This window comes from Microtus pennsylvanicus, chromosome 4 (genome assembly GCF_037038515.1).
Source record: "Microtus pennsylvanicus isolate mMicPen1 chromosome 4, mMicPen1.hap1, whole genome shotgun sequence".
NCBI classification, from domain to species: domain Eukaryota; kingdom Metazoa; phylum Chordata; class Mammalia; order Rodentia; family Cricetidae; genus Microtus; species Microtus pennsylvanicus.
In genome coordinates, this window is record NC_134582.1 from 102,194,327 (window position 1) to 102,211,699 (window position 17,373).

Below are 17,373 nucleotides of genomic sequence, written 5' to 3' on the forward strand. Positions count from 1 at the left end.
TATTAAATGAGCAAAGACATTATAAAATATTGATTTTGTTAGATATTGACATTTCTAAAGTATTGGTGAGGTAACCTCTTCCCAGAATTCTCCTATTCTGGTTGCTTTGCCTACACTTCCTGCGTGGCTACTAGTCAATCTGTATTTTATTAAATCAATACAAGTAACAAATCATTACAGGATACAACAAAAGAATCTTTTAAGGGTTAGATCATTATGAACTGTCTCAGAAATAAACAAGAAGACTGGAAGCCTTTCATTCATCACGAACAATTTGGTGTCTCAGGATATTGACATAATCAGACACCTTTTGTGTGTCTCTGTTCAGGCATACAAACAAGCTATGTAGACCAAAAAGTTGGATTCCTCTTTGGGATTGCTGTAGATATGGCTCTCCTGACCAGGCAGTGTAGGTCTCATTTTTCTTAAGTTCAGGATGAACCTAATTACAAAATAATAGTCAATCAGTTATTATTTACATTATTAATATTTGTTAGTCCTCATTTTAAATATTGAATAATATTTTGAGAAAAGGTAGAAATGTAAATCTTGGAAGCCAAAAATATATGTTTCATGTATGTGGACCAGGGAGCCATAAGTCTGTTATTTGTCTAAAAACTAGACAGAAGAACCATGCACATATTTTTTGTAGTGCAGTTGATCTCCAGTGAAGTATATCAGCACAGGAGTAGACAGAATCGCTGCTTGGCTATTGACATGCTTTTGACCAAAGGACGATGGATAATCTAGAGTCAGTTTTCATGTGAGAAAATTTTCCATCTTCTCAGTGCTACCTCTCATGTGCCATTTGTATTTTATTACTTTTCTTAGGAGACAATTTCCCTTTTCTTCCTTCAACAATATCTATTCTCCATGAATCATGGACATGAAGCCACAAAAATGATGGGGGCCTAGAATACTTTTAGTTTAGGGATGATTTGTATGGGAAGATGCGCTGAAATGGTCGGGATATTTTACTCTGCCCCCAATTGCTTCCTGAAATCATTAACATTAATTGAGGTCCCTGTGTTGTTGGGTACTAAAGAAAGTACTTTTGAGAAGTTTGAAGTGCAACATACCCTTTAGTTCTAAGACTGTCTATGCTATTACCTGCCTAAATTTCCCTGTGGCAGATGGAGAATTAGTCTAAAGTTCAGTTTTCATTACAGATGTTATAGTTTTCATGAATAATGAGTGAAAGCAAGAGAGTTGAATGAGATGACTCACCTGGCTGAGTATAGTCTTAATGCCCTGCAGATTTTCTGTGAGTCTTTTGATTTGCCTATCAATCACGGTAACTTTTGATATGGTAGCATATGGAGTTCCATCAAGATCAGCCATATTGTTTTGTACATGGTACAGAAGATTTTTCCAGGCAGCCAGCATGCTGATGGTCACATTCAGAAGGGTCATAGGCTAAGAAAAAAACCAATTGAGCATCACATAAGGGTACCACTGTAGGTTGAATTGCATGTGGTAAGACTACTAGTGTAGTCTTTATATCTTGTGATTTTTTGATAATTAATTGAAGCAATATTGATACAATGCTTTGGGAATTATATAGCCATAGAGTAGCTCTTAGCATCTCTCTTCACTCACTTTTTCTTATGTTTTACAATTGCTGTTGTGCATAGCATATATACAGAATGAAGGTTCCAGCAAATCGTTAAGAACAGGTTATTGGTGTGCCACTTGGACATATATGATGGTAATTATTTTAAGTCATGGGCAGGTCATTAGATAAGTAGACTTTAGTAAAAACACAGTGGTACTACATGCCTAGTTATGATAGGCCATATTTGTACCCCATGGAGTATGAATAGGATGTTACTGGGCCCTAGGTAGTGGTGTCAGAGAAGAGTGAAGAAATAGACAGAAGAGCAGAAATACAGCAAGGAACATTTCCAAGTCAAAAAGAGTTGATGCCATGGTCAGTAGCGTTCAATGCTTCCCAAAAAAGCATTTTAGTAATTAGAGAAATTGCAACTCTTCTTGCTTTTCTTATTCCTGCATGTGAGAGTAAATTTAACCATGAAACTTCAAATCAATCCAAAGTCTCTTACATAATAATAGGTTCAATGCCAATGGTGAGGCTGTGATTAAAATAAGAACAATTTTATGAACAATTTATTACTTGAAAGTTGCTCTCAATTTTATTTTGCATATACTTTATCATCTGTGTAGTATGCTCATCCTTTTTTCACATTCCTGAAGGTGTGGTTACTGTGACTAAATGGTGCCTGTTTTCAGGTAGGAGGGTGTGGACTCACCTGCATTCTTTGAGCTTTCATTTTGCTGCTTGGGATGGAGTGGGATGCAGTGTGGCAGGTCATGGTGGGCTTGTTCTGGAACTTCTGGCCTGGGTCATACTGTGCATCCTGGAAAGGATGAAAAAAGTCAGTTAGTTGGAGCTTTGGAATGGAGTAAATGAACTCATGGGCAGAGTGGTGATTATTAATGCCTTTTCTGGGTCTGCTAAAAAAAAACATTTATTTTATTAGTTTTTGGAGAATTTCAATGAGTACTGTATTTGCATAATTTCCACCCCCACACTCTCCTAGATTCTCACTCCCTCTTGACTTTCTGTTTTCTTGGTTATTATTGTTACACATGTACAGGAACAGATATACATATGTGCACATAAGTAAGATCCGCTAAGTCAGTTTAGTGTTGCTCATATGAATGTGTATTTGTGAATACCCGCTTGGAATTGGACAATGTCTGAAGGGGCTTCTCCTTGAAGAACACTTGTTCCTCGTCTGTTTGAGGCTATTATTTGCTGGTAATTCTTTCTGTAGGGGTGGGTCCTTGAGAAACTTCCCTTACCCATGCTAGGATATGAAAAGTACATTAAATCTCAAATTAAGAAATTAAAAAAGAGACCCTTTGTATATTTACTTCTTTCTATTGGAGATGTAACCTAATTTAATTTTCACATCTACCCTATTAGCTTCCCATGGCTCACAACTTTACAGCTCTGATTTATCACTTGCCTAAAAGTTGCTATTTGCAAAGGAAGCACTAAAACACCAAATCTACAAAGCACTATATTGTAATGATGATTTTTTTCTAGGGTTACAGCTTAATGCCCAGTACACATGTGTCTTCAATTTCTTGATTCCTTTTGGAGCACACTGACACATTTTTTTAATTGCACATTATATAATTACATATTTTTTCTATTAGCACTGGAGCTATATATCATGAACATGTTAAATTTAATTAATATTTAAATAGTATATGATCCGATATATTTTTATTACTATATTTATTATTTAAATTTGGTAATCAGCAAAATTATGAATGTTTTGTGAGTTGTTACAGATGTTAATATGAAAGGCTGCCAGTCAGGAAATGGAGAATGAAAAAAATCGAACAGTTATCTCAGAGGACAGTATTAATAAATGTTCATTGTGCACATGGTAGCCTTGTGCTCATAGTCATTGACGTTGAAGCCCTCATCTATTTTTGCCTCCTGGGTGGACTTAGAGCAGATAAGATCCAGCCTTTAAAGTACATGCATCAGGAAGAGAAAGCCTGTTGATGGTTCTAACCCAGTCTCATTTTGTAAACTCATGTTCTCAAATTCTTTAAACAATGGCTCCCAGATTTGGGGGCTTTGAAAAGCTATTTACTATTACTATTATTGTTGCATTGCCCTCCTCCTGACATTGTTTCAGTCATTTTAAATCTTTCCAGTTCAAGGGATTCTTACATTTTGATTCTCCTTTATTTTATGTCTGCAGTATGCTAAGCGAAGAATTCCAGTGGAGATTTTGCAGAACACCCAAGAACAGAAAATCAGAGCCCCCTTTCAGCCATTCCTTTTTGGGCTTCATGCCAAGAGTAGAAATAAACAAAATACAGAAAAATCTTTTAAAAATGCTTTTGAAAGTATTTTAAAATACTTTCAATTTTCTCCCCAAATTCAATGATTTTATGAAGCTCTCATCCCCTCCCCCCATTTTAGTAACTGCTGCTTTGTTATGTGTTATTTGAATTTTGGTCCATGTTTTCTCATTTATCCCAGTTACTGACATTGGAACCTTTTTATGAAAGAGTCTGAAGTAAGTGAAGGACTTACAAATTCATTTAATGTTTCCAAAGAGAGGCGACTGATGGTCTCAGATGTGGTGCTTGTCCTGTTAAACATATAGCTGAGGACCTTCTGGCAGCCACCATCTTTCATGAGACACCTGGGTACAGAAGCCACATTCTCCCACATGAGCAGCGGCAGCAGCAATAGGGTCCCTGCAATAAGGAATGAAATCACAGAGACAATCTTTTCATGTGAAGTCACAAGAGTCATCCTGTATAGCTAAGCTTTTTATAGTCCCAGTGTCCTCTTTTGATCATTGTCGTATATTTGAGCTAAAATGAGGAAAAGATGCATCTTCTACTATGGAAATTTGTCAACAATTGGCCCTAGATGACATGATAAGAGAGGTTCTAGGACGTCTGCTATGACAACACCCAACTTTAAAATTTGTGACAATGATATATGCTGGTGTCATTATCAATGTGCTTTTGATGGACTTGGACCAACAAAAGTCAGTAGTTTGTTATTTCAAGAGGGAAGAAAAATCAACTACCGCTATAAAAAGGAGCTTTCAACTTCAACGATACTACAACAAAGTGTTTTCCTATATTTAAGTGTGAGTCTTGGGCTGGGGGTTGTCTTCAAGGTTAAAGTGCTTGCCATGAAAGCATGAAAACAGAAATTTAAATGACCAGATTCCAATTGAGTGCCCGAACTGTGTGGTATTCCAGTTTGCCTATAATATTGCCTCCTAGAGTGGGGACTTGTAATACATAGCCCAAGCTTGCTAGCATGACTAGTCACAATGGTAACTTTTGCATTTCATTGAGAGATCCTGACTCTACAACTAAGATCGAAGAACTATGAAGAGTGATTCCCTCTATTGAAACCTTCATTCTTTGTGGCATGCACACACAGCAACGAATACCTTCAATTGCACATACTACACATATCCATGAAAATAAAAGATGAAACAAATTGCAAGCGTTCAGGAACTAAATTTTACGGAGACTTTTATAAATGTAGCTTGGAGTATCCAAGATTAAACTAATGAATTACTAAAAGATTTATGTTTTGGAAATACCTACTCTCAAGTAGCCAAATAACTAAATATATCACAAGTTATGCAGTGTATAAGTTAACTAAACAATATATTATATATAAGCTTAAATAGTATTTTTAGAATTCACAGTGCCTTTAATTTTTCAAAGACATGGTGCTCTCTCCTGAGTTTGACACTTGATGAACGCACACACACACACACACACACTCCTACTATTAATCATTAGAGAGAATTACAAGGACTAACTAAGTACTTTTTCACATTTCTTAAAATGTATCCCATAATTGTCATTAATTCATTTTCTTGAAAAAAATTTTCAAGAATGTAAAGGCTAATAGCTAACAACTATAGCACATATTTTTATTTACAAATTAATTAGGATTGAGACAAATTCTCAAAGCCCAGTAAGACACACATCTGTGAGCACTGTCTGCTTTAGCTGAGTACTGGAAGATTCATTAGGGTGTCTCAAGCCCGGCAGTTCATGGTGCCTTGGAACCTAGAAGTGTCAACTGCGTGATTGTGACAAATTAGAAGCCTAGGCACCAGAGGTCCTCATTCCAGCATCAGTTCTCAATTTCAGCAGCACAGCAACTTTTAGCTAGATCCTTCCTTGTTCTGGAGCTGTCCTGTGCACACTGAAGGCTGTGTGCACATTTCTCTAATTTCTACACACTAGAAGTCAGTCACACTCTCACCTTTTCTCCTCACTTCAATCAAGAAATCATGCTTTCTACAGTTGTCGTTTAAAGGTTAACATTCTTAACAACCCCTCGTCTAAATATTCCGCAAAATTTTCTTACGCTGCAAAAATCAGAATGTGGGAAGAACTTCACAAGAGCAAAGAAAGTCTTCTATATGATGCCGGGCAGTGGTGGCGCATGCCTTTAATCCCAGCACTCGGGAGGCAGAGACAGGTGGATCTCTATGAGTTCGAGGTCAGCCTGGTCTATAAGAGCTAGTTCCAGGACAGGCTTCAAAGCTACAGAGAAACCCTGTCTCAAAAAATCAAAAGAAAAAAGTATTCTATACGAGTGACTATGTATACGATTGTAAAATGATGAATTAGGCTTTGGGGAACAGAAGTAAGAGTACTTACAGGAGTGTGGTTGGATCAAAGACAGCCGCATCTCTGAGAAATCCCACCACAGTCTGAGTGCCAACTGAAGACAGCTGCCTCACTAGATCCTACGTTCACTTAATTTTTCTACCGCCTATATAGTCCATCAGACAACCCCCAAAGCTATGCAGAGATGGTCTGTAGGAGGAAAGAAGATAGGTCTACAACTATATCTACCTCCTGATGTCTGATGTTTATATCACAGCCAGAGGAATGTAGTCATTTCCTAACACTCCATTCTATCCCTCGGGCTCTGTCAACTCTTTGTCTGGTTAGACTTGTAGCCCACTCAACAGGTGGGAAACCATGCCCAGTGTTAGAAATGTATCTAACTCCCAGGGACTAGTGAGGTCATGGATTTTAGAAGAGAATCTTCTACCACCGCTTTGATAGACCAGGTTAATTTGTAAGTCCTAAGAACATTCTAAACATTATCCCTATATCCACAGAGCTAGATTTTGATCAAAGAGGCATAGTCTTCTATGCATAGGTGTATATATTTGTCAATCTCCTGATTCCTGTTTTTTCATGCTACAATTTATAACATTATAGCTTTTCTTTGACCACATAATCTATACATTTTAAACATAAAATTAATAAAATTTTTAGAATGTAACTGTGTTAATTTTAACATTAGGTGGAAAACCTCAGCATAATTTTTAGGGGATACTACACAAAGGAAATTTAAAACACAGTAAAAATGTACCAATATGCCCATATCATTCAACACTTAATTTAAAAAATGCATTTTCTTTGTGGTATGAATGAGCATCCTTTAGGTATATACCCAAAAGTAGTAATGCTGGGCCTTGAGGTAGGTTGTTTCCTAATTTTCTGAGAAATCGCCATACTGATTTCTAAAGCAGCTGTACCAGTGTTCAGTACCCCCAGCAATGGAGGAGTGTTCCCTTTACTCCAAATCCTCTCCAGCATAAGCTATCATTAGTGTTTTTGATCTTGGCCATTCTGACAGGTGTAAGATGAAATCTCAGAGTTGTTTTGATTTGCATTTTCCTGGCAGCTAAGGATGTTGAACATTTCTGTAAGTGTCTTTCAGCCATTTTAGATTTGTCTGTTGAGAGTTCTCTGTTAAGTCTGTATTCCATTTTTTAAATTGGATTATTTGTTCCTTTGATGAATTCTTTGTTTATTTTGGTGTGCTCAACTATGTTCATATCAGCTGTATTTGTGATAGCCAGAACCTGGAGACAACCTAAATGGCCCTCAACTGAAGAATGGATAAGGAAAATGGGGTATATTTACACAATGGAGTACTACATAGCAGGAAGAAATAATGACATTTTGAAATTTGCAGGCAAATAGATGAATCCAGAAAACATCATATTGAGTGAGGTAACCCAGAAAGACAAATATAATATGTATTCGCTTATCAATTGCTTTTAGACATAAAATAAAGAAAAAACAGCCTACAATTCACAAACCCCAGAGAACCTAGACAGCAAAATGGACCCTACAAAAGACATACATGGATCTAATCTACATGGGAAGTAGAAAGAGATAAGATTTGAATAAGTTGGGATCATGAGGATCACGGGAGAGGGTAGAATGGGAGGAGAGAGGAAGGGGCAGCAAAAACTATATAACTCAAAAAACAATAAAGAAAGAAAAAATATATTTTATTAAGTATGTATTATTTAAAATATCTAGAACTTCGAGTTAACAGTCAAAAATTGTAAAAGCTTAATGGACTACTTAGGATAGTGAAAAGTTCTAAGATGCCCAGCAAACGATGGGGACTAAAGGAAAGCGTAGTGATTAAAGATGAGAATAGAAATAAATTTTATTACAAATACTGTGACTCTGTGTTCACATTCATTGACGCACTGAATTTCTCGCTTACTGTGGCCCCGGAGGCTTATAGCACGCAATATACAACCTATAAACTACATTTGCTGGGAAGAGTGGGCTTGCTCACAATTCTGAACTAGGAATGCTTGGTTGTAAAACCATGAACCTAGAACCTAATTTTCAGCTTCTGGTCTCAAGTTCTTAAATATGGACCCCAGATTTGGGGTTTTGGTAAAACTGTCATCATTATCATCATCATCATCATCATCATCATCATCATCATCATCATCATCATCATCATTTACTGTCATTGTTATCCCTTGCTGCTACTGTTTTTTTATTTTAATTATTTTCTTTTTAAAATAATTTCTTTCCTTTCTTTCTTTCTCTCTCTCTCTCTCTCTCTCTCTCTCTCTCTCTCTTTCTTTTTCTTTCTTTCTTTCTTTCTTTCTTTCTAGCAAACAACTATCTTTTTTTTCATTATACATACCAATCCAAGTTCCTACTCCCTTCCCTCCTCCTATTTCCTCCACCTTCCCAGCCCACCATCCACCATCCACTCCTCAGAGAGGGCAGACACATTGCTTTGGGGGAAAGTCCAAAGCTTTCCTTACTATATCTAGGCCAAGCAAAGTATCCATTCAAAGAGAAAGGATTCCAAAAAAGCCAGTACAAGCAGTAGGGATATATCCTGGTGCCACTGCCAATGGCCCCACAGTCTGCCCCAGCCATACATCTGTCACCCACATTCAGAGGGGCTAGTTTGGTTCTATGCTGGTTTTTGCCCTGTCCGGTTGGAGTTGGTGAGCTCACATTAGCTCGTGTAGACTGTTTCAGTCAGTGGATATCACCATTATGGTCTTGACTTCTTTTCTCATATTCTCACTCGTCCCACTCTTCAACTGGACGTTGGGAGCTCAGTCCAGTGCTCATCTGAGGACCTCTTCCTCTGTTTCCATCAGTTGCTGGATGAAGGTTCTATGGTGATATTTAAGGTATTTGTTAATCTGACTACAGGGCAAGGCCAATTTGGACACCCTGTCCTGTATTGCTTAGGGTCTTAGCTGGGATCATCCTTGTGGATTCCTGGGAACTTCTCTAGTGCCTGGTTTCTTGCTAGCCCCGTAATGGCTCCCTCAAGCAAAATATCTCTTTTCTTTCTCTCATCTCTGTCCTTTCTCCATCTTGACTATCCTGTTCCCTTAAGCTCTCCTCTCCATTCCCACTATACAATTGAAGGCAGAGCACAGCATACCGCTATAGGGAAAATGTTCCAAAGAGCCAGCTCATGCATCAGGGACAGGTCCTGTTAGCACTGCTAGGAGCCTCACAAAAGACCAAGCTATACAAGTGTCACCCACATGCAGAGGATCTAGGTCATTTCCATGCCCGTTCCCTAGCTGTCAGTTCAGAGTCCTTGATCTCCCACAAGAATAGGTCAACTGTCTCTATAGGTTTCCCATCATGATCTTGACCCCTCTTGCTCATATAATTCCTCCTACCTCTCTTTAACTGGATTCCTGGAGCTTGGCCCAGTGCTTGGCTGTGGATCTCTGCATCTGATTCCATCAATTACTGGATGAAGGCTCTGTGATGACAATTAGGGTAGCTACCAATCTGATTTTAGGTGAAAAACAGTTTAGACACCCTCTCCACTACTGCTTAGATTGTTAGCTGGGGTCATCCTTGTGGATACCTGGGAGTTTCCCTGGCACCAGGTTTATCTCTAAACCCATAATGGTCCCCTCTACCAAGATATCTCTTTCATTGCTCTCCTCCTGTGTCTTGCCCCCAACGCAACCACACTGATTCCTCATGTTCCCATCCCCATCCCTTCCCCTCTACCCATCCACCCTCAGTTTATCCAGGATATTTCATCCATTTCCTCTTCCCAGGGAGATCCATGCATCTCTCCTAGCATCTTCCTTTTTACCTAGCTTCTTTGGGGCTGAGGATTGTAGCCCAGTTATTCTTTGTTTTACATATAATATCTATTTATGGGTGTCTACATACCATGTTTGTCTTTCTGGGTCTGGATTACCTAACTCAGGATGATTTTTTCTAGTTCCATCCATTTGCCTGCAAATTTCATGATGTTATTGCTTTTTTTTACACTGAGTAACACTCCACATTTTCTTAATCCATTCTTCATCTGAGGGGCATCTAGGTTGTTTCCAGGTTCTAGCTATTATGAATAATACTGCAATGAACAAGTTGATCAAGTGTTCTTGTGATGTGTTTGAGCATGCTTTGCATATATGTCCAAGAGTGGTATTGCTGAAAATAATATTATCAGTATTTACACCACTTTAACTTTTGAAAGACAAATGTTTCTTGTGTGAATTTATTTTACAAATTATAAACACAGTACACCCTCAAACATTTTGCCATTTATCACTGGAGACATTTACACCATTCATGATGAATTTGAATAAATTTACTTTATTTACATTTCAAAACATAAATGTGATAGTTGTGATTAATTCATCTTTCTGAACATATCATCAAGACTAGAAGGAGAAATACCTCTAGTCAAAGGTCCCTTTTACAAGACTATTTGATATTAACCAGATTCTTAAAGCAATACAAGATATACATCTGTTAGCACTGCATAAACAAGACTCACAACTGAAAGTTTCATTAGGGTTGATTCAAGTCAGGTAATTGATAGCTGTGACCCAGGAACTAAGAAAGATTTGCTCTTCTCTGATGGAATGACTGCAATTGTACCCATGTGGTCTTCTTCCTGTCACAGTTCTCACAGTCATTCTTTACCAGGATTCATTCCTTGCTCTAGAGAGCTTTTCCCTACTTGGGTAGCAATGTTGACATCCCCTTCTTGTTCGCAATCAAACAGAAGAGGACACTCACCTTTTCTTCCTCACTTCAGTTGTAATGGCACATAGCCTCGCTGCACATTGCCTTGTTTCCCTGGGACAAGTAGGAGTCACTTACTGAAGACCACTGATAGAAGAGGATATGGGGCCTATGAAGTGTTCTGTACAGCAAAGATTAGAAAGTTCTTCCAAAGGCTGAGTGACAGCAATCATCTTACCCATGTATAGACGAATAATAATATGAATTGAAGAGGCTAGAGGAGCATAAAAGAATTGCTTACAGGATCATGGTTGAGTTGAGAAGAGAAACATGTATGAAAAACCCACAAACTGCATGAATATCAAGCTAGGATTATGGCTCCAGTGAAGCCATGATCTCAGTTAAATTTCCACTTATCCACTGTAGTATATCTCCCTCTAAGCTATGCAGAAGTTAAGTTCTAGAATCCCAGGTAAAGTTCCCAGACTCTATCCAACCCAGGGAAGGTTAATAGACTCATTGTCATTACTACATTCCTAGCTATGTCTCATTTAGAAGTTAAATTTCAATAAGAAATTTACTTGCTTAGACGTAGCAAGAGTAGACTTCAGGGATATCTTACACACATTCTGGGGAAAGATGACATTATATACTGCAATCATCTCATATCTTAAAGATTTGGAAAATATCTAGAACTATAAATACAAGTTAAGAATTTGGAATAAGGTATCGTCCATGATGGTAAAAAGGCACAAAAGCTTTATGGTTATTGACAAAAGCTAGTTTCAAGATTGTTACTTTTATAAAGTTTCAACCAGGTAAACCTTGAGGTTCTACATTCAGTAAGGCTACTGCCACTGCTGTGAATGTATAGAAAAGTTATACAAGATCTGAATGATAAAGAATCTTTACCATCGGACCTACTAAGCTCTTTCTTTCTGCAAGCCTACTTCATACCATTAGAAATCGTACCATCTCATAATAAAGTCTCTGTTTCTACTGCAACTGCACATCTCTGCTCAGTTTCTTGTTTAGAGACATTAAACCTGGAACCCTTAAGGGTTGTGCTCAAAATTCCTGTATCTGGTGATGTCAGTAGCAGTATATACACCTTATGCCTATAATTTTGCTATTTTACTTTATTTTGGGAGCAGTTAAGTAGTACTAGTAGTGACTGTCTGTCACTTGAAAACTCTTGTGACAATCTACTCTGGTTGTGAGCCAAGATTGGATGTTACTCTTCATCAGATGCGAGGAAATGCTCATTCAGTGAAGCACCTTGCAGAGTTATCTGGCACCCACATACCAAGGCACATCTTTGGTAGGGATTACTAACCTCTGGGGGGGGGGTCCAGGATGGCTTCCTTTCCCCTTCCCCCTAGGTTGTACCTTATTAATCAGTTATAATCTTTTTTTCTTTGCCTTTCCTTTATCTTCTTTCATTTCCCCATAGATGGCCTTCATGGATGTAGGGGATCCTACATGGATGTGCAAGAGGTCTGTAGGGCACATATTATAGTCCTTCTTTGTACTCTCCTTTTTCTAGTTTTTTCTTCCTGCTTCTTTAAATCAGTGTTTGGATGATTGATTTTAGCTTTCTTGTCAACTACATCAAGTGCTACAAACTCCCCTCCATTACCTGAACCCTATATATTCTGAAATGATTTATTAATTTTCATTCAACATTTTATATATTTTTATTTCCTTTGTTTCCTATGGCATGTTTGGAAGTGTGTGGTTCAATTAGCAGAGATCCTAATTGTGTTTAGTTTTATTGATTTACACTTTTCTTATAACCAACGGACAGGTTGTCTATGCTTTAACTCCCTTTTGGTCTGTTGTAGCTCTGGTGAAGTTAGGGGCCAAGGAAGAGCCGATCCCATATTTTAGCCTGCCCTACACATGGCCCCTCTCTGACAGGCTCTTAGTCAGTCCTGTTCAAGGTGTTTACCAGCTGTCACTGCTCAGGGCTAAATGAGTAATGTCCATACTTTAGAGTTTCATTTCACCCAGAATGTAAGATTACCTTACAGTTCACACCCTCCCATAAAGCTCTTTAGTTTTGATATACAATGTGTCGCCCTCTGTCATGTCCACACTTCACATTCCTAACCACAGGGCGTAAGTGTAGACAGTGTCTGCTCTAATGAAGGTAAGGAATTAGCCATCCCTAGGGCAAGCTTCATTGTTTTAACCTTCACCACTCTACACTTCCCAGACGTTTCTTTGTGTGTGTGAGAGCCATGGTTTACTGGGCTCTGGCATCAAACTTTCTTTTCTTTTCTTTTATTTTTTTGTGGTTTTTCGAGACAGGGTTTCTCTGTGGCTTTGGAGCCTGTCCTGGAACTAGCTCTGTAGACCAGGCTGGTCTCGAAATCACAGAGATCCACCTGCCTCTGCCTCCCGAGTGCTGGGATTAAAGGCGTGCGCCACCACTGCCCGGCTTGGCATCAAACTTTCAACAAAGACCAATCTCTGTTCATATCAGTAGGGACCAATACTTCTATAGCTCAACATTAGGTACCAAGCTCCTCCTGAAAGGCCTTTACACAGACATCTACAACCATTACTATGGTTTAGGGAGGAAGTTGGTCAGTCATTAACAAGTTCTCACTTCCTTAAGGGGTTAGGAACCTGAACTTATTTTATGCTACAGGGAAAATGGAGACTGAAGTCAAAATGGCAATATGCAGGCCTAGGTGTTTTTACCCGTTCCCTTCAATTATCATGCTCTTTGCCATCTCTGAATACCATGAAATTTTCAGACAGAAAAAGTGTTAGGATAACTATTGGCCTCTGAATTCACAACTCCTTGGCATTGTCATAGAATGTTTTATCTTTTATATGTCCTCTTCTAGTTTCAACTTCATCTCATATTCACACCATGCATTCTATCTCCCCATGCCCTGAAGGCTCAAGTCACAAGACAGGGAAGGCAGAGATGAACAGTCCTTATGCTTCTTTTTCTTCTTTTTCCCCCTGGATTTCTGTAAATGTAACATTGTCAACATGTATTGGAGGGTTAGAAGAAATGAAAATCTGACACTACAGTATTAAGAGTATATTCAGAAGCTCTCAGCCTCTGTCCCTCCTAGTGATGGGAGGTAATTCTCATGGATGAGTAAAAGACAGGATGAGAAGGATAACTGTTGTTAGAAAATCAAATTTGGGGAAAACCTAAGTATATCTTCATTTTAAAATCTAATATAAAATGCAATCCTATTTTCCTCATTATATCTCAATTATTTTGCTTTCCTGATTTTTTTCACTGTCATTAAAATATATTATTTTATTTTTGAGTCTCTATAGCTCTAAGGCAAGTAAAGTTAGACTGATCTGCATATAAATATTCAAGAAAATACTCTACACATACAAAAACCCAATGCTTAGGGGAACAGTGTTCAGCCATATAAATTTCTTCCCTTGTATCCAGTGCTGTTTTAATTTCAATCTTGTGCCTGCTTCTAATGGTAGTGATCTAAATATTTCATTATGTAATGGAATAGACTACCAAATTGGTAGATGATGGCTTCTAGGAGAGGAACAGTCTGTTTACTTTAGGGTATGGCCTATGCTGCAGGACGTGGCTCTACACCCATACCCATATGGGTAGCACAAATTGTACTTAGTAGTTAATAAATAAAAAATGAAGAGGTTTTAAATTTGAGAGCCAGATTAGGGGATGTGTGGCAGACCTTGTGGGGGCAATGGAGAGTGGTTATGATGAAAATACATTGAATGCATACATATGAAGTTTTCAAAAAACAGATAAAAACATTAAAAGAAGTTGAATGCATTGTGCTTGCCAGACTGATCATGTACAGAGTAATGCTAACATAATTGACTTTTAAAAAGACTTCGATTTAGCTTTATTTGGCTTAGTGTAATTTACTGAGAAGAGTGATTTTGAGTCATAAATTCAAGAATTTCTTTTAAAGCAGTTGAATTGAATAAGCTTCTCAGTGAAATTCACACACAATTTTAACTGTAGAAGTTACCACTGACTGGGCTCACTTGGTTTCCATCCTCATTCTGCATGCTATGAAGACATGTCTTTATACATTGGTTGTCTTTTACATTTACATATTAGTTGCTGTGGATTGCTTCCAGACTAATATGGTTTGATGGACTAAGACCTCCTGAAAGGTTGCCTTGAATATCCCCCCAAAATTACTTCGCATAACTGTTGACTGAGATAAACCAAGCACACAGGTTATACCATGAAAAAATTGATTAACAGTGCCCCTAATTAGCAGGAAGTAGTCTAGAAAACTATTTCCATATTCCCAAATATTGTTTATAAACATCTGTTTACATTTAAAGGGAAATATGCTATAGAGACTTGCATTGGTATGGATCTTGGTTTACTGATACAAATTTAAGACCAATTTTATTATATGTATATTTCTGCTCCTGATTAAAGTGTTTGGGCAGTTCATTTAAATTATAACGTATAATTAAGAACTATAGGTAATTAGAGAGTTGTCCATAATAGTCAAGCTTGTTTTCATGTTAGTCAGATTTTCTAGATGCACAGAGATGTATTTGAGATGGATAAGGATTCTATTTTTTATTTTTCCATTCAAAAATTTATACTTCCTCCCCTCCTCCCAATGCCCTCCCATTCCCTACTCACCCTCCTTCCTTCCCCTCCCTGCTTGAGAGGGGGCAGGAAACCAGCCCTGTGGGAAGTTCAAGGCCCTCCCCCCTACATCCAGGCCTAGAAATCTGTGCATCCATATAGACTAGGGTCCCAAAAAGCCAGAACATGCCATAAAAACAAGTCCCAGTGCCTTTATCAATGGCAACTTTTGTATGTGGTAGAATATTTTCTTAAATACTTGCATGCAGAGTTATCCAGTGTTTCTTGATTTAGAGCTATAACAACTAACTAGATGAAGGTAAAGCATGTTTTAATTAAATTGAAAATATCTGGAAAACAAGAGAAAAGAAATTTAGAGTAAGAACATATAATAATATTTGTAATAGTGTCTGAAAAATGAAAATAGGCTTTTTTCCAACTTTTGTTTTCTAACAGAAATTATCCTTCACATGCAACATTTCATTTTCTTTTAAAAATATTTATTTACTTATCTATTTAATATGTCTGCCTCTGTGTGTGTGTGTGTGTGTGTGTGTGTGTGTGTGTGTGTGTGTCTGAGTGTATACATGGGTACCAGCACATCCTTATAGATTCCTGTGGAGTCAAGAAGAGAACAATGGATTCCTTAGAGCTAGAGTTATAGGCAGTTATGAGCTGCCCAAGATGGGATCTGGACACTGAGCTTGGGCATTCTGCAAGAGCAGCAAGTGCTCTTAACTTCTGAGCCATTCTTCCAGCCCCTGTCTTTACTCATTTTCTCTACTGTGAATTTTTTCTTTCACCTCTGACCAACAAAGCCCATCTGGAAAGACAACTATGTAATTCCAGAGACTTCAAAGGAGGTCCAGTATGATATTAGTAATACCTTAGACAATTTTTTTAGAGACAGTTGACTAATTGAAGTATCATCAATCCATTGCTTTTCTCCAAAGTGAGTATATAGATTATTAGAGGTTGAAATGGCAGGATGAGTGTAATAATTAGTAATCCTGTGAAGAATGTCTGTGTTAATGAAGTGATTGATTGTTAATAAATAAAATTGCTCATGGGATTGACAGGAAGGGAAAAATGGCATCGCATTTCCCAGGTGAATGTCAGCTAATGAGTTTGACTTTCTAATCTATTGTGGATCTATAAGAACAAAGAAGAGAAATGAACACCAAGGCTCCAGAGTTATGGGTGTTGAGTGGTCATGATGCATGAGATTTCTCCATATCAGTTGGTCGTGGAAGGAAAGCTGCTTAGAACAACTTCTGTTTAACCAACATGAGTCAAGAAAGACATTGTAGAGATGGCCACAGATGGCAGAGTTGAACAGTGGCTAAGGTGTGATCATTAAAGTTCTACATTAGGCCTTATGTTTTCACCACTGATGGGTGTCCCATGAGAAAGGCACCTAACACAATGAGAGGACTCAAGGTAAAATCTCACGGGAACCAAATCATTAAGATGGTGGTAGCGGATTTTCCATTTCATCTGATTTTTTATCCCATTCCAGAAATGCGTAAGAAATAGAAATAGCAAAGCAGGAAGGAGAAGCAGCATTGTAGGAAGTAATGATTTTCCCCTTACCTGCCATGTGATTTCAGCCACCAGAGCATGAGAGGAAAGTCCCAAATCATTGGAATAGAGACTAATTTGAAACTAGTCCAAAAAAGCCTTGTTAGAATAAGAGTAAAGAAGCATGTGACATATGTATACAGCAATGCTATGGAGACCAAATTCTAGAGGCAGGTGGTTGAAGCTGCTTTCTCTAGAAATCTAGTATCATTTTGTATTTATAGCTTCCCACTTCTTTGAGAGATAATTTCATTAATTTAGAGACAGGATAGCTGCATAACCTTTGTATTTTTGTCAATTTTCCGTAAAATTAGATTTTAGCTGGTGGCTGGCTTTCATAAAATACCTGAGATTTCCATGTT

At 37.9% G+C, this 17,373-nt stretch overlaps 1 protein-coding gene across 1 annotated transcript; it reads right to left on the reverse strand.

Annotated features, from left to right (window-relative positions):
• Positions 1–256: 256 nt before the first annotated feature.
• LOC142848804 (prolactin-5A1-like) lies at positions 257–6,232 on the reverse strand. The gene is made up of 5 exons (XM_075970977.1): positions 6,202–6,232; positions 4,085–4,254; positions 2,271–2,378; positions 1,228–1,416; positions 257–442 (listed from the first exon to the last, which is right to left on the reverse strand). Exons 1-5 carry the CDS (start codon positions 6,230–6,232, stop codon positions 257–259), a joined length of 684 nt encoding a protein of 227 aa, XP_075827092.1.
• Positions 6,233–17,373: the final 11,141 nt, after the last annotated feature.